This window comes from Nyctereutes procyonoides, unplaced genomic scaffold (genome assembly GCF_905146905.1).
Source record: "Nyctereutes procyonoides isolate TBG_1078 unplaced genomic scaffold, NYPRO_anot_genome, whole genome shotgun sequence".
Lineage (NCBI taxonomy): Eukaryota > Metazoa > Chordata > Mammalia > Carnivora > Canidae > Nyctereutes > Nyctereutes procyonoides.
This window is the reverse complement of record NW_026575119.1, coordinates 577,491-591,837: the sequence shown is the minus strand read 5'-3', so window position 1 is coordinate 591,837 and position 14,347 is coordinate 577,491. Positions and strand designations below refer to the sequence as shown.

General features: G+C 35.0%; 1 protein-coding gene across 7 annotated transcripts in view; it reads right to left on the bottom strand.

The window, feature by feature from the left end:
• ARHGAP12 (Rho GTPase activating protein 12) overlaps positions 1 to 14,347 on the bottom strand; it is a 123,246-nt gene that overhangs the window by 48,496 nt on the left and 60,403 nt on the right. For 3 of the 7 annotated variants that reach the window (XM_055334497.1, XM_055334496.1, XM_055334498.1), the window contains 3 exons: positions 12,314 to 12,577; positions 5,244 to 5,384; positions 3,854 to 3,934 (listed from right to left, as the gene is read on the bottom strand). In XM_055334497.1, the coding sequence (XP_055190472.1) occupies positions 3,854 to 3,934; positions 5,244 to 5,384; positions 12,314 to 12,577 (486 nt within the window). The remainder of the gene's footprint in view (positions 1 to 3,853; positions 3,935 to 5,243; positions 5,385 to 12,313; positions 12,578 to 14,347) is intronic. The other 4 variants (XM_055334500.1, XM_055334499.1, XM_055334502.1 and 1 more) reach the window with 4 other exon arrangements.

Genomic DNA, 14,347 nt, shown 5'->3' with positions numbered 1-14,347 from the left:
AACATATTTAAAATCTTTAAGTTATCTACAAAATTAATTTTAACTAGAATACAATGTTCTGATTGATTTTTTCATGCTTATATTAGCATTGGGTTCTTCATGTGTTTTACTTGGAATTTTAAATAACAGACTCATTTTCAGCGGAAGATGCTTTGTTTTGTTCTCTTTTCACTCATCCTATTTTTCCTTCCCAGTCCTTCCTCTAGTCTAGGTTTATGGTCCCCTTCACCTATACCCAATCTAGAGCCAGGTATGCATAAATGTATGTGTGTACATACTTTGTCTCACTTAGTTGTCATACATAAATGCTTCTTTCTAAATTTATAACAAACTTCTTGAGGATAAAGACCATGCCCTATGCATTTGCATTCATGATAACATCTATACAGTGCTGGCCACCAAACATGTATTCAGAAAACAGGAGCTAAGTTTCTATCATTTGCACTGGGAGTTACGAAACTGACAGAACTTAAGTTTGAATTTGTTTTTGTTTTTAAGTTTGGATATACTAAGTGGTAAATTACTTGGGATACAAAATTTAACTTATAATTTTATCATATAGTAAAAATTATTAAGTAGTAGTTCTAAAACACTTTGCCTTATTTCCTCATTCCCACTGTACCCATATCAAACCTTCTCCTCACATCCAATTTAATCAGAAGTTCAAGAAACTGCCCATTCTGATTTAATCCTAAGTGGCAAATGGTGGCAGAAAATGAAATAATACCACAAAACTAATGACTCAATAATGATCACAATCAGTACCCATTTCCACTGTTGTGAAAATACCCTGAAAAGTTTTGATATGACCCAGTCCCTTGCCTTCTTTCTTTCATCCAGGACATCTCCACAAGGAGGTTTCTTAATGTTGAATGTTTAAGTTTTTTGACCACGGAAAGTACAGAAGTTGTACAAAAATAAACAGAAATATTTAGCTATGAGTTAACTATAAGTTCCAAACTGCTCCTCATGTAAGGTCATCCTGGAAGCGTCTTCTTTCAGTGAACCCTGACCTGGGACAAATCACTCAAAAGTCTTGTGTCTGATCTTACTCCCGGCAATCAAAAACTACTATGAAGTAAGATGCAATACAACAAAAGATTCTTCTATAACTCAAATGATGAGGTATTGATAAGGTCTTTATTTATTCTTGGCATTATTTTATGGTTAATTTTTAAGTAAAAACAATGCGACAAAACCATACAGATAATAAAACATCAGTGGTTGTCAGGGGCTGGGAGAGGTAGTAAACAGAAGATTTTTAGGGCAGTGAAAATTTTTGTATATTATAATGATAGACTTATCAGTGTATTTTTGTCCCACAGAATATACAGCCCACAGAATACACAACACCAAGAATGAACTACAAGGTAGACTTGAACTTTGGATAATTATGATGTGTCAATGTAGGTTCATCCTTAGTAAAAAAAAATATACCATCTGGTAAGTGGTGTTGATAATGGGGGAGATTGTGCATGTGTAGGAACTGGGGATATATGAATCAGAAACAGCCCTCTCTCCCACAGAGTTACAAAATCTGGATTACACTTCAATGTCAGAAAGCCAATTCAGAAGCACTATTCTACAGCTACTGGTGGCTCTAGAAAAAAGCATTAAGGCCTCACGAGACTTCATGACTGCAGAATTTAGATCCAATCAGGCAGAAATTAAAAATCAATTGAATGAGATGCAATCCAAACTAGAAGTCCTAACGACGAGGGTTAACGAGGTGGAAGAACGAGTGAGTGACATAGAAGACAAGTTAATGGCAAAGAGGGAAACTGAGGAAAAAAGAGACAATCAATTAAGGGACCATGAAGACAGATTAAGGCAAATAAATGACAGTCTAAGGAAGAAAAACCTACGTTTAATTGGGGTTCCCGAGGGCGGCGAAAGGGACAGAGGGCCAGAATATGTATTTGAACAAATCCTAGCTGAAAACTTTCCCAATCTGGGAAGGGAAACAGGCATTCAGATCCAGGAAATAGAGAGATCCCCCCTAAAATCAATAAAAACCGTTCAACACCTCGACATTTAATAGTGAAGCTTGCAAATTCCAAAGATAAAGAGAAGATCCTTAAAGCAGCAAGAGACAAGAAGTCCCTGACTTTCATGGGGAGGAATATTAGGGTAACAGCAGACCTCTCCACAGAGACATGGCAAGCCAGAAAGGGCTGGCAGGATATATTCAGGGTCCTAAATGAGAAGAACATGCAACCAAGAATACTTTATCCAGCAAGGCTCTCATTCAAAATGGAAGGAGAGATAAAGAGCTTCCAAGACAGGCAGGAACTGAAAGAATATGTGACCTCCAAACCAGCTCTGCAAGAAATTTTAAGGGGGACTCTTAAAATTCCCCTTTAAGAAGAAGTTCAGTGGAACAATCCACAAAAACAAGGACTAAATAGATATCATGATGACACTAAACTCATATCTGTCAATAGTAACTCTGAACGTGAATGGGCTTAATGACCCCATCAAAAGGCGCAGGGTTTCAGACTGGATAAAAAAGCAGGACCCATCTATTTGCTGTCTACAAGAGACTCATTTTAGACAGAAGGACACCTACAACCTGAAATGGTTACCATTCAAATGGTTCTCAAAATATACCCTAAAAACTACAGAACACTTCTGAAAGAAATTGAGGAAGACACAAAGAGATGGAAAAATATTCCATGCTCATGGATTGGCAGAATTAATATTGTGAAAACGTCAATGTTACCCAGGGCAATTTACACGTATAATGCAATCCCTATCAAAATACCATGGACTTTCTTCAGAGACTTAGAACAAATTATTTTAAGATTTGTGTGGAATCAGAAAAGACCCCAAACAGCCAGGGGAATTTTAAAAAAGAAAACCATATCTGGGGGCATCACAATGCCAGATTTCAGGTTGTACTACAAAGCTGTGTTCATCAAGACAGTGTGGTACTGGCACAAAAACAGACATATAGATCAATGGAACAGAACAGAGAACCCAGAAGTGGACCCTGAACTTTATGGTCAACTAATATACGATAAAGGAGGAAAGACGATCCACTGGAAGAAAGTCTCTTCAATAAATGGTGCTGGGAAAATTGGACATCCACATGCAGAAGAATGAAACTGGACCACTCTCTTGCACCATACACAAAGATAAACTCAAAATAGATGAAAGATCTAAATGTGAGACAAGATTCCATCAAAATCCCAGAGGAGAACTCAGGCAACACCCTTTTTGAACTTGGCCACAGTAACCGGAGAAGGACAGTGTATGTTCTCATTCATTTGGGGAATATGAGTAATAGTGAAAGGGAATATAAGGGAAGGGAGAAGAAATGTGTGAGAAATATCAGAAAGGGAGACAGAACATAAAGACTTCTAACTCTGGGAAATGAACTAGGGGTGGTGGAGGGGGAGGAGGGCGGGGGGTGGGGGTGAATGGGTGACGGGCACTGAGGGGTACACTTGACGGGAGGAGCACTGGGTGTTATTCTGTATGTTGGTAAATTGAACACCAATAAAAATTAATTTATAAAATAAAAAAAATAAAATAAAAAAAAAAGAAAATTCAGTATTGCAAGATAACTAGATATAAGATGGCTTTACTGGCAGTGAAGGAGATTCTTATTTCTAGGAATGATGAAAAACTGAATTCAAGTTAAACCAAAAGAATTTTTGAATAGGAATTACCAGTATTACATAGCAAAGATCATATGCATCTTAGAAAAATTTAGCCAAAGGATTCTCGATGAATTCCGGAAAAAACATTTTGTTTTTTAAAAGCTATATTAAATTTTAAAATAAATCTGAAGCCTTTTTCAGATATTTTGTCTATTTTAAAATAGAAATTCAGTGTTAAGGTTTATTACCTTTGGCAATTCCCATTCCGAACGAGATCCATCTGCACTGTAGTAATATTGTCTACCTTGATCATCAACATGCTTGAGCCACTATAAAAAAAAAAAAGGTGTAAAACAACACAAACACAAAAAAAACCAAAAAAGTATTATTTTTAAAATTTAAGTAAAAGTGAGTTTAAGTTTACCAGACCTACTAGATATTTTTCTTATGAATTTTATTTGCTCAAGAACACAATAAGAAAAGTTTACAAACTTTTAAGAATGGTAAGAATAAACTCGATACTGAATGTGAATTTATTTTTTCTTTCTTCCAGTGTCATGCTAGTTCCAATGCCAAGTGCCACTTAACACAAGGAATATGTAACAAAGACACACATATAGATATACACTAGACACAGGGCTACACTCACTCTGAAAACAGGGTTGAGAAATGAACACAAATTTTTTTTAATCTTCAAATATAAGACTAGTGAACAATTTAAGCCAAACTTCATGCAAATCCTTAGGAATTACCTCCTGCAGCCCACACATTTCTTAGTATCATTTCAATAACACTAATAATAAGGATTCATATAATACAGGGAGTTTGAGGGGCAAAAAACTAAGTACTGCTGATATAAACATATGATCTTTGTGAAATAAATGAAAACTAATGTTTCCTTATGTTCTAGTGTGAAATAATTAAAGCAAGTACAATTACCCAGTTCTCTTCTCTGCTGATACCAGACATTAATACATAAAACTACAATATGCATTCCCAAACTAGTTTATTAAACATAAAGTACTAGATTCATGGTTTTTTGTTTTACATAACATAGTTATAAAGGAAAAAATATTATAGAAAGTGAGGTGGTATATCAGAGTGATACATGCTGAGAAAACTATTCCCAAAAAACCATTCCTCAAGAAAAATATAAAATATAAAAAACAGAATGACGCTCAATAGGGCTACTCTTTTTTTTTTTTAAATTTATTTATGATAGTCACACACAGAGAGAGAGAGAGAGAGAGAGAGAGAGAGAGGCAGAGACACAGGCAGAGGGAGAAGCAGGCTCCATGCACCGGGAGCCCGACATAGGATTCGATCCCGGGTCTCCAGGATTGCACCCTGGACTAAAGGCAGGCGCCAAACTGCTGCGCCACCCAGGGATCCCAATAGGGCTACTCTTAAAAAAGTTAGTCTTAAATGGTTTTGATACCACAAAAATCACCATAATTATAAGCAGTTTAAAACCATGAATCAGTAGTTATAATGAGTTTTCATGTGGTCAACTGTCATGATTTCAGAATTGAAATAAAGAATATTTTCATGAGTTTTTTAAATACTACTGAAACTTCAGGACACAACTATTATGAAAAAATCCTGCCAAAAAAACTAGATGAGTAAAAAAGAATGTACCTTTTCATTAGTATAGTCACTGGTATATAAGGTATGCCCACGTTCATCCAACTCTTCTGACCAACCCCTTGGAGGAGAACCACACTGACTATCTGACTGGCTGTAACAAATGCTGTGGTAGTTTTCTTCTGATGAAAGAAGCTATAAATAGTCAGAAACATAAGGATTTTTCTTCTTTGAAAAAAAAATATATATTTATATATATGTAGCAGTTGCAAACCTAAGCAATTAACTGTATTTGGCTATAAGTACTAAAGTATCTTGACTATATGCGAGTATTTAATTTTTCAAGACAAACTGTTAGTCTTTAGATGGTACACTGTAAGTGGTAAGATGAAATTAATAATAGTTATTTTATCACAATGATGCAAACCTGGAAAAATTCATCAAAATAAAACTGAAAACACTGTTTTCAGATTGAGAGATAAAATGCTACCTTCTATTATTTAATGCTGCTTTTGAACTGAAATCAGGTTAAAAACTGACAGGAGTGTGTATGGATATATACATCCAGGTGTAAGCCAAACGGAATGAGGGCACTTTGTTAGATTGAAAATTCTCATGCCTTGACAACAGTGCTCAATAAAATACCTTGAATTAGGTTTTATTTTAATGTGTGGAACTGGGAGGGGAGAGACATTAGTCTTGTAATACTGTACTTTATGTTCTAATTTACTGACAAGATTTCCTCAATAGAATGTTTATCAAAGATGGTTGGACACTAAACTTCAAAACCAGAAAAAAATAGTGAAAAAATTCAAACATGAGAGGTGGAAAAATTCAATATGGAAATAGCTTATGTATGCTTTACTTTTAAAAGTATGACAAAATCCAGACATACAAGAGAAACAGTAAGATGGCCAAAACTTAATTTCTGCTTTTTTAAACAAGAGGCTCCATAATGTGAGTGAGTAGCAATTTGCTTACTATGCTCAAACTGTGTTCATTCAACAAACATTTATGAGATTAACTCTCATGTAAATGACCCTTCTGGGATCATTTTTAGGTAAAATACCTTCTGCAATTAAATTTGACTCAGACTGTATCTTCTACCATCGTAATTTGGTCTAAAACACTACACTGTGTAGATTCTCAAAGTTGTAAAAGTAACTGAAAGACATAAACATACTAATAGCAACATGTTCATAAAAATTGACATAGACTTTACAGAAGCCTTGCATAAAGTGAGTTATATATGTTTTGCAACAGTAATACTGTTAGAAAATGGAATACCTATTTCAAAAATCAGGACTTATTTTTAAATTGAGACCACTTAAAATATACGTTTAGGTAGGCAAAGTATAATAAAATCTTTTAGAAGCAGAGAAAAGAAAGAAATTTATAGGATGGAATATTATTCAGTCATAAAAAAGAATGAAATTTTACCATTTGTAGCATCTGGACCATCGGTAGCAATGGACCTTAAGGCCATTATGCTAAGTGAAATAAGTGAGACCGAGAAAGACAAATACTATATGATCTCACTTATGTGGAATCCTCAAAACAAAACAGAACAAGCTCATAGATGCAGAGAACATATTGGTAGTTGCCAGAGGTAGAGGTGGCGGCATGTTAAATGGGTGAAGGGGGCCAAAAGGCACAAACTTCCAGTTATAAAGTAACTAAGTCATGGATACATAATGTACTGCATGGAAACCACAAGCTGTAATACTGTATTGCATATGTGAAAGTTGCTGAGAGAGCGGATACTAAAACTTCTCACAAGACAAAAAATTCTATAAAAGTGGTGATGGATGCTAACTAGACTTATTGTGGTGCTCACTTTGCAATATACACATATACTGAATCATTAGGTTGTACACCTAAAACTAACATAATGTTCTATGTCAATTACATCTGAATAATAGTAAAATTAATTTAGGAAACAAAGTCACTAAATCAATATTTTCATAAACTTTCTGGCTGATGAAATGCTCCCATAATTTCCCAATTTTGTGAAATAAGATGTTGCTTTCTTGCATGAAAAGAAACATTCAGTATCCCCACATATTTTATTACTTTATAAAACAAGGAGTACCTTGAAAATCTTAATATTTGCTGCTAGAAAAGAGCTACTTAGTGGCACTTAAATAAAATCAATACAACTCTGCTATATTCCTTCACTCCAATCAGCAGGGTACTTGGCTCAGTAACTTTGGGGTATATATTTTGCAGCAAATATAGACTTGTAGAAAGATTTTTCATTTACAGGAGAATGACAGGTAGGTACTGGAAGGATTACCTAGACTAAAACAATTTAAAATATTACATAATTTTTTAAAGAATCATCAAGAAGTGAATCCAGAAGGAGAAGTACAATATAAAGACCAGCTTTCTCTTTGAAGGCATCTGCCAAGCCCCAAACTAGAACATTAATTTTCAAGGCCATGAAGTATTGGGGAACAGGAATCAAGACTTCCAAAAGTAAAGAGTCTAACAGGATGTCCCCCTGACAATAAAGAACTGATACCCCCAAAGAATTATACCCTCAGATTATCAGTGAGCCAGAAACAAATCTTGTCCCTTTATTCCACACAAGGGAAAATCACAGGAATCTCCCTAGATAAATGGGGGAAAATGGGAGAATCTCAAACCACAAACCAGGCTTCATGCATCCCAAATTACTACTACCTAGGTGGCCTATAAAAACTGAAGCTGAAAATTCAGTTTCAAATGTTCATAGGATACTACCTTCCTGGCAGAAATAAAAAAGCATGGCAGAAATAAAAAATAAATAAAAAAGCCATCCTCTCTGATGGAACAAGCTTTCAACCCCACATTAAAGACTTCCTATATATATATGACTTTCCAAGCACTATATATAATCTCATTTTAAAACACACATACATAAACAAGATGTGAAACAAAACACCATGAGTAAGAGTCAGTAGACAAGCAGCATAATCCGACTCTTAAAGACCTCATGTACTAGAATTACAAAAAATAAAATATGAAATAAGACTAACGAAAGGACAAATAAATTAAATACATGATCCTTCACTGGATCTTTCACTGCAGTTAAAAAAACTATCAAGGTTGTTATTTGACAAGTGAGAAACACTGAATATTAACTGTGTATTAAATAACATTTGAATATTAAACTTCTTGGGTACGATAAATAATCTTTCACCAAGAACAACAACAACATCAATTTTGCTGGAAAGTCCTTATACTTAGAGAAAATATTATGTTGTCTTATCCAGATGGTCCAGAAAAAAATTATTAGAGGGCAGACGACAGAAGGAGGAAGAGAGAAATAACGTTTTGCCAAACGTGGCAAAACGTTAAAACAAGTAAATCTAGATAAAGGATATCTAGCATGTGGATGTTCACTATACTATTTTTTCTTTTAGGTTTAAAACTTTTCAAAGTAATAACATGGAGAAACTCCCCACAAATAAGTAAAAACTAAAATGTTTTTAAAATTTAAGGACTGGCTGAATATCAAATAAAGATGAAAAACAGTGAACAGGAATTACACCAAAAATTACTGAGAATGAAGCACAAAGAGACACAGAGATAAAATTCACAAGAGAAATCAAGAGACATGACCAGTGGAAGCAGATTACTCATCTAATCAAAGTTCCAGAATGAAAGGAAAGAGAAAGTAGGACAGAGGCTACATATAGATGGCTAAGAATTTTCTAGAACTAATCAAAGATAGGACTCCTCAAGTTCAAGAATCCCAACAAAACCTTGGCAGGAAATAAAGACACTTTCACCTAATCACATCATGGGAAAATTACACATATGAGATCTTAAAAGCTGCCAGCTAGAAGAGACCAGCTGCTCTTCAAGGAAAGAAAATCAAACTGACAACTGGATTTCCAACATCAACAACAGAAGCCTGAAAACAGGAGAATAAAATCTTCAGCGAACCAGGAAAAAACAAACAAGTAAACAGTTAACTAAGAACTGTTTATCAAGGGAGGGGCTGGGTGGCTCAGTCAGTTAAGCGGCTGCCTTCAGCTCAGGTCATGATCCCAGAGTCCTGGGATTGAGCTGAGCTGGGCTCCCTGCTCAGCAAGGAATCTGCTTCTCCCTCTCCCTCTGCTGCTGTCCCTGTCTGTACTCTCTATATCAAATAAAAGAATTTTAAAAATCTTTTTTTACAAAGAACTGTATACCAAGTAAAGATATCCTTTAAAAATGAGGAAAAATAAAATTTCCAGACAAAAACTAAGATTTTTATCACTAACAAATCCTCATTAAGAACATATTTATAAGTACATGCTTAGGACAGTAATTATCCAAGACAAAAGTTATCCAAGGTAATCTAATCTGCATAAAGGAACATTAGAAAAGAAAGTGCTAAAGATGAGGATGAATTTATTAGAGTCACCATGTACAATAGTAAGGAGCCTAAAAACAAAAATAAAAGACAACAATAGCAAACAGCACATACAGTTCTCACATGGCTTTAAAGAGCAAGAAGATACTAACTTTAGACTTTGCTAAGTATGCACGTTGACATTTCTAAGGCAGGATTTGCAACAGCACTACTGACATTAGGGCCAGATGATTCTCTGTTGAGGGAGCTATCTTGTGTATCACAAGATGTTTAATAACCCACTTCTACCCACTAGATGCCAGTAGCCCTCAAGTTGTAACAACAAAAAAATGTCCCCAGACATTATCTAATGTCCCCCAGGAGGCAAAACTGTATCCAGTTGAGAACCACTCTTTTAGGGTAACCACTAAATAAAGCTCTGAATCAGATGGAAGAGTGAATGCATATTCCCCCTCTCAAACCCCACTAAAAGTACTGAAATATGCTTTTAAAGACTTATACTGCCAAGAACAGGATGAACAAAAGAAGAGACAGCAGTCATGAAACTCTGGAAGCTGAGAAGCAGATGAACAAAAGATTAAATTATCTGCAAAGAACACAGATTCTAAAACAGTGGGGGTAGAGGGTGGGGTTGGAGAGGAAAGTGAAATCCAACCACTTGACAGAGCAGAATCTTCAAATGGCTCAGGAACTGACAGTATTAGGTCCTCCTGGACCTAGGGCTCAAGGCACGGATATTGCAATGAGGAATACAATTGCCAGAAACCCTTTCCTTCAGGCCTGCTTCCAAGATGTGCACCCTTCCCTCTTCGTAGAAGTAGTACAGGAATTAATGACTTCTCATGAGGGAAAAACAGTTAAGATTCTGATTTGGAAGACAAGAGGCACAACTTGGACATGGGTACCAACCAACCAGAAAATGGGGAAACTAAAGAACTCTATGTCAAACTAAATGCTGACTGCCAAGACCCTGGAGGTCCTTACTTTTCTGGCAGATTTTAAGACTTCTGTGGAGAATGATTAGTCTAAAAGTAAAGACTTCATGGTTCTGGGACGCCTGGATGGCTCAGTGGTTTATTAGTGTCTGCCTTCAGCCCAGGGCGTGATCCTGGAGTCGCGGGATCGAGTCCCACATTGGGCTCCCTGCATGGAGCCTGCTTCTCCCTCTGCCTATGTGTCTGCCTCTCTCTCTGCCTCTCATGAAAAGTAAATCAAATCTTAAAAAAAAAAAAAAAAAAAGACCTAACAGTTCTGACCCTGGAGACTCTCAGCAAGCAGCTGATCCATATTGCCATAGAGTGAAGTTCAAAATGCCTTCCGATTATGAAAAAAAAATTATTCCCAACCTAGAATTTCTATACTCAGGAAAGCTATCAATTAAATATAAGAGCAGAAAAAAATATATGAGCAGAATACAAACATTTTCACCTACAAAGTCTCAATATTACCTCCTATGAGCAATCTTTCTCAAGTAATTTTGGAAAATGTGCTCTAGCCACCTTGGAAATACCTATGTTTTAAACAAGCTGTACAGAAAGACTTTATCTACAAATCACTCTCATCTATTTATTAAAATAGAAAGCGAAAAAGCACGTTTATAGTTGCTGTGTGTACTTTAAATTCCTTTAAATTATTCTATAACTCCTTTCCATAATTCTTCCAAATTATTAGATTTTACTTTATTATTCATACACAAAACAATGTAATTTGAAATCTTTCTAGATCTACGATTCAAATAATTTTCCCAACATTTTTCTTGTTATAGTAATGCATGAACAAATTTCTCACTACTGTCGATCCCATTCTTGAACACTAAAAGTACAAGCTACCACCAAACCAAAGCTATAAATAACTAACTGAAAAATAGGACAAGAAGAGGAGTTATTAACTACAAAAAGCTTTTAGATTCTGCTAAATACAAGATGTGCTAGCTGATTTTTCCAGGTCCTACCTAACTGGAGTTCTGTTTTTATTCTACATGCTTTCCATAAGTGCACAGTGTCCTATGCAGGTATAGGGGCCTCCGTCTATCAAAAAGCAGGATTTAACTCCATTCTACCAATCCCATCCAAACCTCGCCTGCATGTCTGAATAGTCCCAAGGAATCTCTCCAGACCTCTGACATGATTGTTTCTCAAAATATACCTGGCCAAGTTCAGTGCATCACTCTCCGAAAGGTGTAGGGGAAGGGTAGGGAACAGGTAGTATGAACACTTGGTAGAGAAAATAATGATTTTATGGTGAACAGTTGTACTTTATGTGATGACCCATTTATAGCAAAGGAATTATACTTATTTCTTTACACTTAAGTAAAAAGTGATCTTATACTCTGACAAAAACTGAAAAGTAACTTGGGTAGCTGTACCAAACCAACAGAGAAAAGTGTCTGTTTTAACAAGTTAACAACTTTGTATTTATGTATATGGCTGTCACATCATATATTTTCTTTCCTTTTTCTAAAAAATGTCCCTGATTCAGCAATAACAATAACTGAGTTAGTATATCTTCTATAATGTGAGGAAAGCCACTGGCACTAAGCAACTTTAAATGAGTTAGTCCAGGAACTAGTAAATACATTATGAGGTTAACTATTAGTTAGACATTAGAAAATAACCAGCATTAATATAATGAAACTGGGAAAGAACATTTAGTATCTTGGAGATTTCAAGTACTCTACCATTTCAATACCAAGAAACAAATCTATTTACTTCTTTTGTTTTGAATAATGAAAAGAGAGTAAGTCTGGTAAGTCACTGGTTGATTCCTTAACTACTCATACCTCTTGGTCTCCTGGACTTTGGAAATCTCCTTTGCTTATATTTGTATCCCGAGTCCAACGAGGTGGTTTCCAAGTTCTTTCCTGGGTACCTCGGTTATAGTAATAACAACGCCCTGAACTATCTTTATGAGTTTCCCATTCTCCATTAACCTGAATTGCTGGGCTCCCAGGAAGTGGGGGGAGAGCAGACTGGGATATTTTCAGTTCTTGTAGATTAGCGTAGACAGGAGAATCTGGACGTCCTTGATTTGGAGGTGTTGTTGCCTGTAAAAAATGTGAAATATTCATGCTTAAACTGACATAACATTTACAAATAAAAATTAAATGAAACATGAAACATAGAAAATACATATAAACTTATTTTAAAACATACAGGTGTACATATTCTCTATAAAAAAAAAAACAATTTCACAGTATTAAAATTCATGATTTGAAGAAAACATAAAAGCTTCAAACAGAATCCAAAGTGTATTTAATAACTTTCCCTCACCTAAAAGAACAATCCACTAGAAGTCAGGAACTGTGGGTTCCAGTTCAAGATGTGGACTAACAAGGTGTATAACATTGGATTCAATCACCTCATCTCCCCAAAATAGAACTTTTAAATCTCTGTAAATGAGGGAATCAGATTAAACCAGATAGGTCTCCTTTGTCTCTAAAAGTCTAGGATTTTAGGCAATTTTTTAAAATACAAAAAGTCTTATATATAAGTAACTCAATATTATTCAGACAACTATCAAAAGAAAGATTCTTTGTTCTAAGCTCAAGTATTAAGTCAGGAATATGTAAGTGATAGATATAATACTTCAGCCAAGAATTGACTACATTCTACTCTGCTTAGCTAGAATTTCTCAGTAGCCATAAACAAATCATTTAATCTCTTCCTAGGTTCCTTATTTGTGAATTTCCTAAACGTGAAAAATAAGAATTAACTCTAACTGATTTAAATCCTTAATCTCAACCTACAGCTTTATTTACTTTTTATTTTTAAATGTCTCACTAGATGTCAGTCAAGAGTAGAATTTTCTTCATAAACTTTGCATATAAGAACACTGTAAACTGTATTAAGTTAGAGTTCTAGGGCCTGATGAAAAAAGCACATGTCTGAGAACACCTTTTTATACCATGGATTCATTCGTATTTGTGTCTGTATCTTTCCTTTTACGACAGGGTTTCTCAACCTTGGCATTAGTAACACTTTGGGTCAAATTAATTGTTTACAGTGGAGGGCTATCTTGTGTGTTTTAAAGTGTTTACTAGCATCTCTGGCCTCTGCCCACTAGATGATAGTGGTATTTCCACTATGTCAACTAAAAAGTCTCCAGACATTGACAAATGTCCTCTGGTGACAAAATGGACCCTAGCTGAGAACCACTGCTTTACTATATAAATCCTAGAGTTATATTCAGATGTTAATTACTTCTATAACATACCCAAGAGTTTTATGAATTTTTAAAAACACTGATTTTAAAAAGGGAAATGTGGATGGATACCCTCAATTTAATTAATTTTATTAAAATTAAAGTACTTTAACTTCTAAAATATTTGCTTATAAAATAATTATAATGAATATAAATCACAGAATAAGATTTAAAAGAGAACAGAGTAAAAATAACCCCAAACATGAATACATATGTAAAATGATTACACTGGGTCTTTTTAGTATATGTGCTGCCGAAGCGAGCACGACTGGGTCTTTTTTACACATGGTAATTACCCAACTACTGTATTCAATGATACAAATTGACTGTTTCCTTGAAATGTTAGCTTTGAATTTAGACTACCATCAAGCAGCATCTTTCTATGAAGAAAATCTATCTATGAAGACAGAATTTCCATGTAGTATTTCTCTTCCAGACTAATTCCATATCCTGGTGAATTAGCCAAGGTAACAGCGTTTCTGTGACTACAATGAACTCTACTATTATAACAAACAATTCTATGTAGCAAATCATTCTCCAGAACCCTATCTAGAGAATATTTATTCAACAAGTGTTAAAAGAAATTCTTACTTTGCTCCTGATGCTTTTCTAG